At 46.4% G+C, this 17091-nt stretch overlaps 1 protein-coding gene across 1 annotated transcript; it reads right to left on the reverse strand.

The window, feature by feature from the left end:
- Nucleotides 1-253: 253 nt before the first annotated feature.
- Nucleotides 254-5968, reverse strand: CYP26A1 (cytochrome P450 family 26 subfamily A member 1). Its single transcript, XM_077455205.1, has 7 exons — nucleotides 5521-5968; nucleotides 5182-5406; nucleotides 3275-3559; nucleotides 2353-2499; nucleotides 2073-2207; nucleotides 1417-1572; nucleotides 254-907 (listed from the first exon to the last, which is right to left on the reverse strand). Exons 1-7 carry the CDS (start codon nucleotides 5707-5709, stop codon nucleotides 566-568), a joined length of 1479 nt encoding a protein of 492 aa, XP_077311331.1. The 5' UTR covers nucleotides 5710-5968; the 3' UTR covers nucleotides 254-565.
- Nucleotides 5969-17091: the final 11123 nt, after the last annotated feature.

A 17091-nucleotide genomic window follows, 5' to 3' on the forward strand; every position in this document is an offset into this window, starting at 1 on the left:
AATTACACGTACATTGGCCATAGACCTTCATGAGCATCAGTGATTGTCTTATACCTTTGTTTACATGATCAAGCCTTTACAGGATAGCGCTAATCAAGATAGTCAAGAAGAGGGGGGGGGGGGGGTGATTTCATTTTAGGTATAGTCCTTCAAAAGTAGGAAAGAATCGCATTTTTAAAAACGCTACGAAATCCCAAGCATTAAAAGATCATACAGAAGTTTTACCTATACAAAATACATAAGTACTACATACTTTATGGAGAACCTGTATTTCTTTATTTTGACACATGAAATTCATATATACAAACACATGTACAGAGTTAAAAGCCTGCCCGCTAGTACATTCATTAGGGCATTTAATACCATTAAACATATCTACAGAAAATTAAATCTGGGTCTTAACCCACATTGAGTGCTTAGGCGTTCATAAATCTTAAGTCTGGGACAGTATAAATAACTAGGTTACTGTACAAATTAAATATAAAATAAGCAAGTTATAAAAAGCTTTATATACATTTAAGATACTATAGAATAGATTTTTTACATATATAACAATTTTGCAATTTTAACACGTGCTGCTGAAAGGTTTGAATATTGTGGGAAGATTGTCCACAGGATAAACAATTGGCCCAGTCTTCATGGTCGGTGGCCCATTTAGGAGATCCCAATCACAGTTTCGACACAGTTCAACTATAAAGATCTTTAGGAGAATTTTGGCAAATTCTTTGCCCACGCAGCTTCGTACACCTCCACCAAATGGAATGAAACTGAATCTGGAGGAGTCCTCAGGAAAGGGAGTTAGAAATCTGTCAGGATCAAATTCATCTTTATTTGGGAAGATCTCTGCAACATCATGAGTGTCAGCAATGCTGTAGATGACATTCCAGCCCTTTGGAATTTGATAGCCCTGAAAAAGAAACAGACAATGCTCGAGTATAAAGCCGGAGTCAGTGCAGGTAAAGGACACTACATAGGTGTGACAAGCAACACTGGCCTGTCCAACAGGATGCTATAAAACAGTAAAAAAAAAAAAAAAAAAGGTCTCCAATTAGGGTCACCAGGAGGCATCTGACAAGCACGAAATTGCCCGCAAGTCCTGAGCACTGCTGTAAAGGACCTTGTGAACTCACTACTATTAGATCAAAGTGTCCTGCACCCTCTAAAATTGTGGAGAGTGTACAATAAAGAACACAAAGCCAACAGCATCCCTGTACAATAGCTGCAGTAAATGTGTAAGCAATTTTCCCCTTTTAATAGGTCATTTAGAGAAAAATCATACAAACTAGGTTGGGCTTTTGCCTAGGGCACTGCTGTCCTCAGGACAGCCAAATGGAAGATTAAGAAGCGGTCTTAGCAGCCACCTTAATTTTTAACGTTTTTCTAAACAATTTACAATGATGTAATTTGCATACTTACATTTAGAACAAAAGTCTTTCGAGCAACTCGAAATCCTCCAGGAACTGGTGGGCTGAGTCGGAGGGTTTCCTTTAAGACACACCCAGTGTATGTAAGCTGTTGCAGAATTTCTATGCTTAGGTCCTTCTTTTCATCTGGTTTATTGGATAGGAGACCCTAAAATGGGGGTAAAAAAAAGCCAATCAGCATCTTTTAACAGTTTATTAAATAATGCAGGCAATAATCTTAATAGGATTGGATTCTACAGGTTGCAATAATTTACACATTCTGCATTTGTAGCTTATGCCACTTTAAGGATAAAGCCAGTAAATGTATCTAACAAGTCTCATCACTAAGGCAGTGAAAAGTGCTGTAACCCATCCCACCCATCAGATAGAAGATCTTTAAAAATGTGGTGGTAAAGTTTAGTTCCCCGCTTCCCCAAAATATTTAGAAGCACTACATAATGGTCCCATAAGATTGGCGCATAAAATAAATTTAGACTTTGCTACATATTCAATGAACATGAAGCGCACTGCCTATTTACGCAAGAAATTACTCCAACTGAACATGAAGGCAAGTTACTAAACACTTATGGTAAATTTAAAGTGTAAAAATGTATTTACAGCTCTACACTTAAACTTCCAGACCCAAATGCCTCAAAAAAGCCATTTTACCTTAGATTCAAGTTCTTGTCGGACTTTCTGGACAACCTCTTTATGAAGGGCAAGAAATGTGATCAGGGATGTAGCTGCGCTGGCAGTGGTCCCATGCCCTCCAAATAAGAGTTCTGTGGCAGATTCTTTCAGTGCCTAAAGCAAACAAAAAAACCTCATATTAGCATAAAGTTGGAAAAATGGTCAGCATAAGAGTGGCAACAAAAGCTGCATTGACCAGAGAGAGGTCTCATTAAGACAAAAGGTTTTGTGCAAAACCAAAAAAGGTCATTCAAGTTACCTGCAGGTCCACTGGTTGTCCGTTCTTGCGGCTATGATCTATGAGCAGCTGCAGTGCATCTTTACATGAGCTCTTCGGCTCTTGTCTCAGCTTTTCCTTTATGTTTTCCTCTATCTTGGCATGGATAATATCTCGAGCCCGCAATCCCTACAAGAAAATGGATATAATGAACAATTAGGTCACCAGATGGTACCTCAACATGAGATCTGACCAATACATAATTGTTCTAGAGCAGAAATAGGTTTTCAGGCTCTGTATAGAGCCCAGGTACAAGTACCCCAGGGGTGCTGTCGCCACTTTTTGTACACTGGTTTTGTATGCAACCAATACAGAAAATAATTTAGTAGGGTCCACAGTTAGGGTTAGCACTCTGCTTGCATGGATTTTCTTTGGTTATTATAATTCCCTCCCACACTCCAAAGACATGCTAGTAGGCTGATCTGATCTAAATTGGCCCTAGTAGGTGTGTGTATGCTTGTAAGATCAAGACCTTAGACATTGTAAGCTCCTTGAGAGCAGGGACTAATGTGAATGTACAATGTGTAATCACTGCGTAAAAATGTTCAACATAAATGAGAAAATATATATATTATATACACACACACACACACACACACACACACACACACACACACACACACACACGAGCTGTCCAGCAAAACTGACAGTTGCAGGGGTTGTGACAAGCTTTAACATTACAGTGGCTGCTTGTAGCAGTCCAGTTTAACTGCAAGCAAAAAATAAAAACACCCTGTTGCTGTATTGATAGATCGATCGCTCACTCATTCTATCTATATAGATATAATATATCTATTTTTTTTTATTTTATTACTATAGATGCTATTTTTTGAAGTTGCTGAAAATTGAACTTTCATACTGAGATTGAGCAAAGAAATCAGTGCGCTGCAGTTCCCACACTTACCCTGTAGAGGCCGCTAAAGGGCACATCAATCGGCAGCGAGAAGAGATTGCGGATCATTTCCTCGAAGGCCTCCACCAGCGGCTGCTCGTGCGTCGGGTCCATCTGTGCGGGTTCGAATCCCAGCAGCAGCCTCATGGCGATCCGGAACATCAGCCGTTTGACAGCCGGGTAGACCAACACGCAGGAGCCGCTCTGCAGCCACATGTCTATGGCGCTCTTCATCTCTTCCTCCATCACCGGGACATAGTTCTCCAAAGCCTCCCGGGAGAAAGCCTGCATGATCACCTGATGGGGAGAAGAGCAACTGTAAGTCAGCCTGCAAGGGGTTAACCGCATGGTAATAGGATTGCATTAATAAAGGAGGTGAAAAGGTAATCCCTTCATTAATAGGTGTGGGTAAATGAGTTAACCCCCCCCCTGGAAGACACTCAGCAGGGAAGGGATTAAACCCCCTGCCCTTCCATCACAAACAAATCTAATACTTTAACGAATTAATCACAACCACCCATAGAGCTGGAGGAGTGGTGGGATCATCTGATCTTACTCTGGATACACAAGATCCACCATAGAGATCAGCAACCCGGCTATTCCTATAAAATCTATCCCTGGAATCGCATCCAGAATCTGAGAAAGCAAACTTTGATCAGACCTGCAAATAGATCTTCTAATACATCCATGAAAGAAAGAATGAAGATCGTCAATATGATGGGAAACAGGTTGATCAGACCTGAGAAACTCAACTACTCCTTCAACGAAATACTGCAAAACAGACCTTCAAATCCGTTCTTGGAATGAGATGTGATCAGAACACACATTGATGTGCAACAGGTTGGCCAGAATCAAAACAAACGTGATCGGAAAAAACAAAAAACCCACCCCTCTTCTAGTGCCAATACACCCGTTATAATATATATATATATATATATATATATATATATATATATATATATCAAAAAAACAAATGAGAAACCATCCCTTGACGGAGATACTGAAAAGAGACTTGTAATACATCCCTAAAATAAGATCCGATCTAAATAAATTAATGCATCAGGAACCCTAAAATGATCTACATCAGACCTGAAAATCCAAAAACTCAGACTCATGCTGCAAGAGATGAAAACTAGAACCCCGAACTCAGATCCGATCAATAACAAAGTTAATGTACAACAGGTTGGTCAGACCTGATCAGGTTCCCAAAACTGCAAATGGATCGTCCAAATACAAGGACCATACAAAAGAGACCCCTAGAGGTCTCAGTTTTTAATGCTATATAAAGTGATGGTGAGAACCTGAGAAACCCAAATATTGATCAGACCCCAGGACTGCAATATATGTTCCTGAAATAAACTCTGATCAAAAAAATATAAAGGCTTTAGGTTGGCCAGAATCTAGAAATCCAGTATTGATCAGACCCCAATACTGCACATGGACCCTACAAAATACAGAGATTTCTGAAATATATCATTAAAAGTATTAATTTAAGCGGCATGAAGCACACAAACATAAAAATAAACACAGATCGAACCCTAATATTGGAAGTGGATCATCCAAATATAAGGACCATACAAAGGGGATCCCTAAAGATCTGATCAGTAAAACGGATTTATGAACACTGTATGGTAGATTTGATGTGGTCAGATACCAACGTAACAAACTCTGGCAAACCATAAGATCCGATCGGTAGAAATGGATTATCGCATGGATTGTATAATGGCCACAACTTGGTCGGAACCTGACTTTAATTACCGCGAATGTAGCAAACAAATCGGACATCCATACAATAGTTACACACACACTGATCACTAAAAATACAACATAACGCGCTCATCGATAAGAGAAACGCGTGATCGATGATTTAGGTTCGGACCGATAAACGGGTATTGATCGGGCGATCTATTGGCACTCACCTTCTTCATGTCCTTGTGCTGGCTGTCATGTAGGTTGGACAGACATCCAGAGCCCAGGATGGTGCGGACAGACGCCGGCCATTGCACCGACACCAGCCTGTGCTCCCCCAGGAGAATGTGTCGCACGTTGTCTGCGCCCAATACGCGGACAGTGGGGGTTCCGAACAGATGCGTCTTGTAGATGTGGCCGTACTTTCTGCGCTTCAGCTGGAGGAATTTGCGTCTCTGCAATACAAAAAGAAAGGAGTAATAAGATTATATATATGGAGTGATTGCCTGACCTGGTCAGCACAGGTGTGCTATAGTAGGAGCGGTGTTATCTCATCTCTTAGTACATACCTGCAGGACCATTTGAAGAGTCTCTCCGAAGAAGGGTAACCCCATCGTGCCCGGCGGCAGCGGCCAATGACAGCTCGTGTCCCTGCGACTAAAACAGTACAGCTCCCAGAGTTTGGTCGCAGTTATGATCAGCAGGAGTGGCAAGAGCAGCGTGCACAGAGCGCTAGTGACCACCGTATACAGCTCCATCGTGTATAACCTATACCTGCTCCCCAGTCTATACTGTCACCCCCCCAGCCTTCTGCATTTATATACCTTCTACAGGTCTGCCCCCTTTTCCTTTTTTTTTTTTTTCCTCCTCTTACCTTGCTCAGATAAATTAGTTCACCCAAAGTTCATCTTTAATTGTCGCATCAACAGGAGGACTCCTCCCACCAGGACTACCCAAAAAAAAAAAATCTTTAACCATTTGGGTCCCCTGACCACCTCCAGAGAGCTTCAGACAATCGGCTGCCTCTGCCTTTGAAAAGGTGTTAATTTGTGCCCTGAGCTCTGCAAGTCAATGGGCCATTGAAGAGAAGGGTGTGTGCTATTGACTGTTCCCAGCCCAGGGACAAACATGGCAATATATTGCAGCTTACTAGTCCTTAAAGTCCCATTTACAGCTATGTGTAAAGCTGGCTACACATTATACAATTTTCCTTTTAGATTTACCAAAATATTATAATATGAGGTCAAAACAAAACACTTTTTCAATTTCTATGCAATCAGACAGGCCCCTTGCACTACGTAGTTGTGGTTAAAGCTGGCCATACACTTATAGATTATCTGCAGATTGTCTATGGTTAGATGGAAAAAGTGCAACAGATTTCTCCATGTTAGCTAAACTGTGTGGATGGAGGAATCTCCCACTTTTTCCATCTAACCGTAGAAAATCTGCAGATAATCTATAGGTGTATGACCAGCTTAAATATAAAGGAAACTGAATTATAAAATTGTATTAGACCCCTTTCACACTGAGGCGGGAGGTGTGTCGGCGGTGTGTTTACCGTAAAGCCCCACTATTTTTAGCGGCGCTTTACCATCGGATTTGCTGCACTATTCGGCCGCTAGCGGGGCAGTTTTACCCTGCGCTAGCATCTGAGAAAGGGTTAAAACTATTTTTGCAAATATCTCCTAAACCATGTAGGTTTAGGATATATTTCTTGGACCTACAGGTAAGCCTTAAAGGGATTGTAAAGTCAAATTTTTTATTTTTTTAAAATAACAAACATGTTATACTTACCTCCACTGTGCCACTCATTTTGCACAGAGTGGCCCCGAACCTGCTCTTCTGGGGTCCCTCGGCGGCTGTCTCTGCTTCTTCCCACAGGTGCTTCTCACGTTCATGTGAGCTCCCTCGCATTGGTGAGAAGCACCTGCGGGCGCGCTCCCGTGATACAGCCGGCGGCTATAGCCGCTCGCTGTATCACAAGGCCCCGCCCCCAGCGCGCTGCGTCATTGGATGTGATTGACAGCAGCGCGAGCCAATGGCTGCGCTGCTTTCAATCCATCCACTCCAGCCAATCAGCGACCAGGTTAAACGGCGAAGAGGACGGCGGGGGCGAGCGCAGGATTTTCGAGGGGTCAGGTAAGTAAAACGGGGGGACTGGGAGCGCCGGCAGTGTCAGATGTTTTTTCACCTTAATGCATAGAATGCATTAAGGTGAAAAAACATTTACCTTTACAACCCCTTTAATCTAGGCTTACCTGTAGGTGAAAGTGGTCTGTAAGAGTTTACAACCATCAGCTGCAGCACTTGCAGCTGCTGACTTGCATTTTTTTTCTGAGAAAGCCTGGAGCTTCTGTTTGTATTATGCCGCGTACACACGATCAAACAAGCGGGTGGAAAAGTCCGGCAAACTCAAGTCCGCCGGGCAATCCCCCGGTGTGTAGCCTCCAGCATACTTTTTTGACCCGAAAGTACGGCGGACTTAGAATGTAGTTTTACACTCCAATCTTCCCGCCGGACTCGCATTTCGGCAGACAATCCGGCCGTGTGTATGCCAGTCCGCCGTACTTTTGAAATGAACGGACTTTTCCCGCCCGGAGAAAAGTCCGCTCATTTCGAGCGGGTCTCCAGGTAGGCGGGGCCCGCGAAGGAGACGTCGCTGGCCCCGCCGCCTGGTATGGACTTAAAGGGGAACCCCAACGCCGAAGAAAATCGGCGTGGGGGTCCCCCCAAAGTCCACAACAGACCCTTGTCCGAGCACGCTACCCGGCCGGCCAGGAAAGGAGGGGTGAGCGAGCGCCCCCTCCTCCTGAGCCGTACCAGGCCGCGTGCCCTCAACATGGGGGGTGCCTTGGGGAAGGGGGGGCCCAAAGCACCTTGTCCCCATGTTGATGAGGACAAGGGCCTCTTCCCGACAACCCTGGCCGTTGGTTGTCGGGGTCTGCGGGCGGGGGCTTATCGAAATCCGGGAGCCCCCTTTAATAAGGGGGCCCCCGGATACCGACCCCCACCCTATGTGAATGAGTATGGGGTACAATGTACCCCTACCCATTCACCTGTAAAAATAAAGTACAAAAAAAAACACAACACACAAGATAAAATAATTTATTGCACAGCTCCGGGGGTCTTCCGTCTTCGGGGGTCTTCTCGCCGGACTCCTCCGCTATCTTCTTGTAGCTCTTTTACTAGCGGAGGAGCCCGGCATTCTTCATCGCCACGGCCTCTTTTTCCGACTACGGGGGTCTTGTCCCCCTCTTCGGTTCTTCTGCCGGGCTACCGCGCCTTCTTATAGCTCTTTTACAGGCGGTGGCCCGGTCTTCTGTCACCACCGCCGCCTTCCGTTCTTCTTCTTCTGCTTCTCCTGGAGATGTTGACTCGACGTTCTCTCCGGCCGCAATGCCAGGGAGGCGCTGCGCTGCCACTTATATAGGGACAAGGGGCGGTGTCACATGGGTTGATGTCACATGGGTTGGTCACATGGGTTGATGTCACATGGCGGCAGCCCCAGCATCCTCCGGGACTGTGACATCGTAAGGGGGCGGGGTCACCACGCTCGCTCACCCCTCCTTTCCTGGCCGGCCGGGTAGCGTGCTCGGACAAGGGTCTGTTGTGGACTTTGGGGGGACCCCCACGCCGATTTTTTTCGGCGTTGGGGTTCCCCTTTAAGTCCATACCAGGCGGCGGGGCCAGCGATGTCTCCTTCGCGGGCCCCGCCTACCTGGAGACGCGCTCAAAATTAGCGGACTTTCCTCCGCGTGTGTGGGCGAGTCCGTTCATTTCAAAAGTAGGGCGGATAGTACGGCGGACTTAGTACGCCGTATTAGTCCGCTGAAAAAGTGCCGTGTGTGGGCAAGTAGCCCGTTCGGAAGTCCGCCAGACTAAGTACGTCGGACAGACGGCTACGTGTGAACGCGGCTTTAGACAGCCCATCTGAAAACATACCTGCACCTTTTCTGGTAGTGCACCACACCACAATACGTTAGGGCTGATTCACACGCTAATCCCATAGGTTCACATTGACTGCGGGTTAGAAATCGTGTGCATTTAGCTGAACTCACACAATTTCAAACCTGCATGTTAGTCCGACTTCAGAGACATCTGTGCGTGTTCCTGCTCAGATGTCTATTGAAATCACCCCCAAAGTCACCAAAAGTAGTGCAGGAACTACTTTTGGGAAATGGTGCTGTGTCGCATTGATTCGGACAGTGCTATTGCCGGCAATAGCCACCGATTTGGCATACCATGTGACATGTCACATGGCGTGCCAAATCGCCCCGATGTGAACGTGGGTTGAATGTACAGTTGCTGGTGTGCACTAGGGGGGACACAGTGCCCAAGCAGCAATCATGGTATATTGCATTCTTTTAACTTTTTTTTATTATTATTTTTTTTGGTCTATATTGAAATGGCACATTAAAGCGGGAGTCCGCCGGGACTCCGCGTTTTTTTTTTTTTTTTAAAGTCAGCAGCTACAAATACTGCAGCTGCTGACTTTTAAAATAGTGACACTTACCTGTCCAGCGCGCCCGCGATGTCGGCACCCGAAGCCGATCTCTAGATCGACACTCGAGTGCTGCCACCGCCATCTTGGGTATGGGAATCAGGAAATGAAGCCTTTCGGCTCCCTACTGCGCATGCGCGAGCCGCGCTGCACAATGAGGACGGTCCCCGCTGCCTCTGGGATCTGTGTGTTTCCCAGCAGGCAGCGGGGCACTTGCGGAAGGGGGCGGGCACTTGCGCAAAGGGGCGTAATGTACGCCCCTTTCCGCAGAGAGCTAGCCCGGAAGTGGGTGCAGTTACCTGGATTATCCAGGTAACTGCACCCCCCTCCCCCCTGAAAGGTGCCAATTGTGGCGCCGGAGGGGGGGAGGAATCCGATGAGCGGAAGGTCCATTTTAGGGTGGACCTCCGCTTTAAGTTCTTTGTATTGGGATGTATGCACTCCACTGTGCTGGGAAAAAAAGTAATGCATACACTACAGCAAACAGCAAATTGCCTTGTCTTTGCATTGAGACTGAGCTTGGCAACGATGCCCACTGTCCAGCACATCCCAACGCAAGTGGTATGAATAAGCCCTTAAGCTGGCCATACATTATTCACACGGGCAGAATGTTGGCCATTTCTTTTGAACTGGCAAATGTCTCCTGACATTTTGCCCATGTATACAGGGCTTTAGTGTGTTGCTGTGCGTTATGCTGCAGCACACCTCTATTGGCCAGGTGCATTGTTGTGCTATTGAGAATACAAGTATGTAGTGCAAGTGCCTGCCTGATTGAATATAAATTGAAAGTGTTTTAGGTTTGACCTCATATTATTTGGTTTTGGTAAATCTAAAGGAAATTGTACAAAAAAATTGTTTGTTGTGTAGCCAGCCTTAGCCCTTGTACACAAGGTCGGAGAATCCGTCGGAATGTGTCCTATCGGACCGTGTTGTCGTTTAATCCGACTGTGTGTGGTATGCATCGGACTGTTTCCGTCGGACCAAATTTTCCAACTTGCTGGAAATATTTTCCGACAAACTGGTCCGATAGGACATACTCCGATCATGTGTAGAGAATTTCGATCGGACAAAGTGCCACGCATGCTCAGATCAAATTCCTACATCAAAGCTATTGGCTACTAGCCTGAACGTAGTCCCATCGTAAAGAAATTACATCATCACGTTCTGAAAGATCGGATTTTTCGACAACTTTGTCCGACCATGTGTATGCAACAGTTTCGGACAAGATCCGACGGACAAAATCCGACGGATTTGGTTGTCGAAATGTCCGACCGTGTGTACAAGGGCTAAGTGCGTTGCAGTGTGTTATGCTGCAGCACACCTCTATTGGCAAGAAGCATCGGATTGCCATTCAAAATGCAAGTAGTATGTTGCACCATTTGTTGGAGAAATGCTCATGTTCCTGCACAGTAGAAATACGAACAGAGCTGTAGACTTGTAGAGCTCATTTACATGGGCACAGGGGCCCATACAGCACATGTTTTTATGCACCCGCCAGTAATTTGTTTTTTTGTTCAGCTGCCACCAGTAGCAACTGTACAGATCTTCCATAAGCATTTGCACCATACAGGGATGGATGTATAGCCCTGGAAGCAGACTTAGTCCAGAGCTGTCATTCATCCCTGTATAGATGTGAATAAATATTCATACAGCCGCTGTATTGCTGAATTTTAAAAGAGAAGCGTGGGCTTCAAAAACAAAACAAAAACTTTTATGCTCACTTAGGTGGATTAGGTTTCGATCAGATGCTGCATGTGTCCTCCACCACCTCTGTAGAGAGAACTCAGCAATCAAAGGCCTCTAATCACTCAGTTCTCAGGTCCGCTCTGAGCAGAGAATCGTGACTGTCCATCACCACTCTCTGCTCTGCCTCTCCAGTTCTCACTGTAGAGCCAGACTGTGAAGGGGGTGGGGGCTGCTGGCTCAGGCTCTCAGCAGCACACTGAGATGCTGAGCCAGCTGCTGGTCAGGCATCTGGACCGACTCTGTGATGTCAACCAACAGCGGGCTTTAGTTCTGCACTCCTGTGACCTACAGTGGTGGTCATCAACCCTGTCCTCGGGCCCACTAACAGGCCAGGTTTCATGTATTACCTTGGGGACATGCAGACTAGAATACTGCAATCACTGAGCAGCAAATTATATCACCTGTGATGTATTTCAGTTATCTTGCAAACCTGGCCTGTTAGTGGGTCCTGAGGACAGGGTTGATGACCACTGCTCTAAGGGAGAAATGTGGCCTAAAAAGCTTTGGTCCTAGTTCACTTTTAACAGCTCCTGGCAGCAACTGTGGGTAACACCTGTCACTGCTGGGTGCATAAACACATGCTGCAGGGGCCTCTGTGCCCATGTGAAAAAGCCCTAAGGGAATGTACATGTGTTGCAATGCATGGCAATGGACCATAGTGTTTGCAGCGAAACATTTGGTGATTTATTTGGATGCTTTGTTGTGTCAGAAGGACTGGCTTAATACAAAACACATTAACGAATGTGCACTAATGCACCGCACAAATGTAAATGGGCCCTTAATATTGTGGTTGCACTAGCTTACTTTTTTCCTTGTACTTAGTTTAAAAATAAAAAAGTAAAGTTTTTGCAAGAACAGAAAAAATACTTGTTGGCCCTGCCAGAAATCCATCGTCCTTCCTGTAATTTTCTGTGCAATGAGCTGGTACTCTGGGTGCCTCACACATTTGCTACATTAAAGCAGAGTTCCACCCGCTTATTTCGTTTATCAGCAGCTACAAAAAGTATAGCTGCTAACTTTTAATAAACAGACACTTACCTGTCCCACGATCCAGCGATGCGGGTGCCCGGGGCCTCGCTCCTCTCCCCCTCTTCTCTGTGGCGCCATTATAGCAACTGTGAGCACCCAGCCGTGACAGCTTACAGCTTCACGACTGGGTGTGCACTGTGCATGCTGCGCTCTGCTATTGGCCAGGCAATCTTCTGGGACCCATGACGTGTCCCAGAAGATCGCTGGCAGGGAGGGGGGCTCCTAGGATGAGAGGAGGAGTCCTCTAGGTGGCAAAGAAGAGGAAGGAGGAAGTCCCACTAAAAAGAAGGTACACACTCCCCCCCCCCCCCCCAAAAAAATGACATGCCAATTGTGGCATGTCAGGGGGCTAGGAGTGCTTAAAGCGGAAGTTCCACTTTTGGGTGAAACTCCGCTTTAAACTCATCATTTGAAGTTTATGTTTAATTCCAAAACAACTGGAATATACTAGAGCTGAACAATTCTGGGAAAAATGAGAATCACAATTTTTTTGCTTAGAATAAAAAGATCACGATTTTTCACATTATAAAAAAAAAATGGGCTAACTTTACTGGTTAGTTTATTTTTCTTTAATTAATGAAAGTAATTTAAAAAAAAAAAATGCATTTGAAAGACCGCTGAGCAAATACAGTGTGACATAAAATATTGCAACAACCACCATTTTATTCTCTATGGTCTCTACTAAATATATATGTGTAAATATATAATGTTTGGGGGTTCTAAGTAATTTTCTAGCAAAAAAAGATTTTAACTTGAAACCAACAAATGTCAGTAAAAGGTTTAGTGTGTAAGTGGTTAAACTTTCCTCCTTTACAGAGAAGTCTATTCCATTGACAAATTGTTACAATGTTTATACTTAAGTTCAACTGATAAAGAATGTTCTGATTCTTGGCAGACTGCCCGTTTTTTTCCTTCCTTTCTTTTGAGGGCTGTGGCTTCAGAAGAGCAGAGAGAATTCTTTGCATAGCAAGAATCCTGAAACACTTTATTCAAGATTGCAACCATAAAAAAAAAAATAAAAAAATCGCAATAACGATTCTTGACGATTAATCGTGCAGCTCTAGAATATACCTTTCATTGTAATAAACACTGGAATAGATGTGTCATTATTTATAAACATTGGAATAGATGTGTCATTATTTATAAACATTGGAATAGATGTGTCATTATTTATAAACATTGGAATACATAGGTCATTATTTATAAACATTTGGGTTTGTTTATAAAATGTATTATATTGGTGGGTCCACTACAAGGCAGTGATGTCTCCTATAAGTAAAGGAGGTCAAAGGCTTTATAACTGATAGGGCAGAAGAATCCATGGTGATTGTGGTAGAACATACAGAGGTGTAATTGCTGGTGGCCATCGTGGGCCCTTATATCCAGCCTAGACATCAGGTGATCAGATAAAAAGACATACTTTGATCACTTAAAGATTTCCCCTTGCATTTACAGACTGGCACATAAAAGTGCACACTTGGAATAAACATTTATGTCCATTGAGACAGAAGGTGGGGGCACACCTAGATACCTCTAAGGCCGCGTACACACGGGCGGACTGTCTGCCCAACTTAGTCCGCCGAAACACATTTGAGCGGACAGTCCGCTTGTGTGTGGGCTTCAGCGGACTTTTTCAGCGGACTGTCTGACGAACAAAGTCTTACGGAATTTCCGTAAAACTGTCCGTCCAAACTTGGTTTGAGTGGACAGTCCGCCCGTGTGTGTGCCAGGCCGCTGTACTTTCGAAATGAGCGGACTTTTCCCGCCCGGAGAAAAGTCTGCTCATTTCGAGCGCGTCTCCAGGTAGGCGGGGCCCGCGACGGAGACGTCGTGGGCCCCAACGCCTGGTATGGACTTAAAGGGGAACCCCAACGCCGAAAAAAATCGGCGTGGGGGTTCCCCCCAAGTCCACAACAGACCCTTGTCCGAGCACGCTACCCGGCCGGCCAGGAAAGGGGGGCGAGCAAGCGCCCCCCCTCCTGAGCCGTACCAGGCCGCGTGCCCTCAACATGGGGGGGTGCCTTGGGGAAGGGGGGGCCGCGCGGCCCCCCCACCCCAAAGCACCTTGTCCCCATGTTGATGAGGACAAGGGCCTCTTCCCGACAACCCTGGCCGTTGGTTGTCGGGGGGCTTATCGGAATCCGGGAGCCCCCTTTAATAAGGGGGCCCCCGGATACCGGCCCCCCACCCTATGTGAATGAGTATGGGGTACAATGTACCCCTACCCATTCACCTGTGAAAAAAAGTACAAAAAAAAACACAACACAGGGTTAAAATATTTTATTGCACAGCTCCGGGGGTCTTCCGTCTTCGGGGGTCTTCTCGCCGGACTCCTCCGCTATCTTCTTGTAGCTCTTTTGCTAGCGGAGGAGTCCGGCTTTCTTCCTCCCCGCCGCCGGCCTCTTCTCCCGACTTCGGGGGTCTTGTCCCCCTCTTCGGTTCTTCTGCCGGGCCACCGCCTGTAAAAGAGCTATAAGAAGGCGCGGTGGCCCGGCAGAAGAACCGAAGAGGGGGACAAGACCCCCGAAGTCGGGAGAAGAGGCCGGTCTTCTGTCGCCGCTGTCGCCGCCTTCCATTCTTCTTCTTCTTCTTCTTCCCCAGGAGATGTTGCCTCGACGATCTCTCCGGCCGGAATGCCAGAGCCGTGCTGCGCGGCCACTTATATAGTGACAATGGGGCGGTGTCACATGGTATATGTCACATGGGTTGGTCACATGGTGACCCCGCCCCCTTACGATGTCATAGTCCCTATGTGACATATACCATGTGACACCGCCCCATTGTCACTATATAAGTGGCCGCGCAGCGCGGCTCTGGCATTCCGGCCGGAGAGATCGTCGAGGCAACATCTCCTGGGGAAGAAGAAGAAGAAGAAGACAGCAGACCGGGCCACCGCCTGTAAAAGAGCTATAAGAAGGCGCGGTGGCCCGGCAGAAGAACCGAAGAGGGGGACAAGACCCCCGAAGTCGGGAGAAGAGGCCGGCGGCGGGGAGGAAGAAAGCCGGACTCCTCCGCTAGCAAAAGAGCTACAAGAAGATAGCGGAGGAGTCCGGCGAGAAGACCCCCGAAGACGAAAGACCCCCGGAGCTGTGCAATAAAGTATTTTAACCCTGTGTTGTGTTTTTTTTGTACTTTTTTCACAGGTGAATGGGTAGGGGTACATTGTACCCCATACTTATTCACATAGGGTGGGGGGCCGGTATCCGGGGGCCCCCTTATTAAAGGGGGCTCCCGGATTCCGATAAGCCCCCCGACAACCAACGGCCAGGGTTGTCGGGAAGAGGCCCTTGTCCTCATCAACATGGGGACAAGGTGCTTTGGGGTGGGGGGGCCGCGTGGCCCCCCCTTCCCCAAGGCACCCCCCATGTTGAGGGCACGCGGCCTGGTACGGCTCAGGAGGGGGGGGGCGCTCGCTCGCCCCCCTTTCCTAGCCGGCCGGGTAGCGTGCTCGGACAAGGGTCTGTTGTGGACTTGGGGGGGGACCCCCACGCCGATTTTTTTCGGCGTTGGGGTTCCCCTTTAAGTCCATACCAGGCGGCGGGGCCAGCGACGTCTCCCTCGCGGGCCCCGCCTACCTGGAGACGCGCTCGAAATGAGCGGACTTTCCTCCGCGTGTGTGGGCGAGTCCGTTCATTTCAAAAGTTGAGCGGATTGTTTGGCGGACTTAGTCCGCTGTAATTAGTCCGCTCAAAAAGTGCCGTGTGTGGGCAAGTCCGTTCAGTCAAAAGTTTGGACGGACTGTCTGTCGGATTGTCTGACGAACTTAGTTGGGCAGACAGTCCGCCCGTGTGTACGCGGCCTCAAGCTGGCTGTTTTGGGGGGAACAAGAGTTCCCGGCCAAATATATACAACATGGCCAGTTCTATATTCCCTGAGATCAGTTGGCCAGAGAGTCTGGCTCAATAGGTCAGCTTGGCCCATCATCTCATGTTTATGGCCCTTCTCAGAATCATCTAGGAAAATTTTGGTTTAAATTAAGGGATCTAATTGTCTGGAAGCATTGGAAGCATCCTGGATTTATCAGGAGGATAGTAGAATATTGGGATGGACTTTGGAATTTGTGGAATGTCACACCATGATGGTCATGTCATTTTATTGCATTGTGGAGATGACCTTGATGCTTCCATGAAAACCTTAATTTAAGCAGATATAAAATGCACAATTAGTTCAGAGACGTTTCATATTACAGTAGCTGGAGCATGGGGTATAGAGTCCCCATGGGATTGAATATGAGATATTGACAAGCAGCTGTGTGACCTTGATGCATTGGGGACAGGTGAGACTAAAGCCCCATACACACTATCAGATTTTCTGCAGATTTTTGTCTTCAGATTTATCAAAACCATGTAGTGCAAGGGCCTGCCTGACTGCATACACATTGAAACTCCTAAGATTTGACCTCATATTATATGGTTTTGGTAAATCTGAAGGAAAAAAATCAGCAGAAAATCTGATAGTGTGTATGGGGCGTTAGACTGGTAGAAGGGGTAAGTTTCAATATAAGTGTAATTACATCAAAGGTGTGGTTTCACTTTAAGGGCCCATTAACACCTATGTGCATGATGCAGAGGTCATGAAGCACACGTGTAGGTTTTAATGAGCCCATAGATTTATATTCAGTTGCCTACCTTGGGCATCTTACAAACATACATAAAACCCCCTCCTCTGTATATATTACAGTATTTATGTATCACATACAATTTACACATCACTTTTTTCATATTACACATTCACATCAGTCCCTGTCATCAAGGAGCTTACAATCTAAGATCCCTAAAGCCCCATACACACTATCAGATTGTCTGCTGATTTTTTCCTTCAGGTTTACCAAAACCATGTAGTACAAGGGTCTGCCTGATTGCAT

This window comes from Lithobates pipiens, unplaced genomic scaffold, assembly GCF_037356315.1.
Source record: "Lithobates pipiens isolate NorthernLeopardFrog02 unplaced genomic scaffold, aLitPip1_a1.2 Scaffold_25, whole genome shotgun sequence".
Lineage (NCBI taxonomy): Eukaryota > Metazoa > Chordata > Amphibia > Anura > Ranidae > Lithobates > Lithobates pipiens.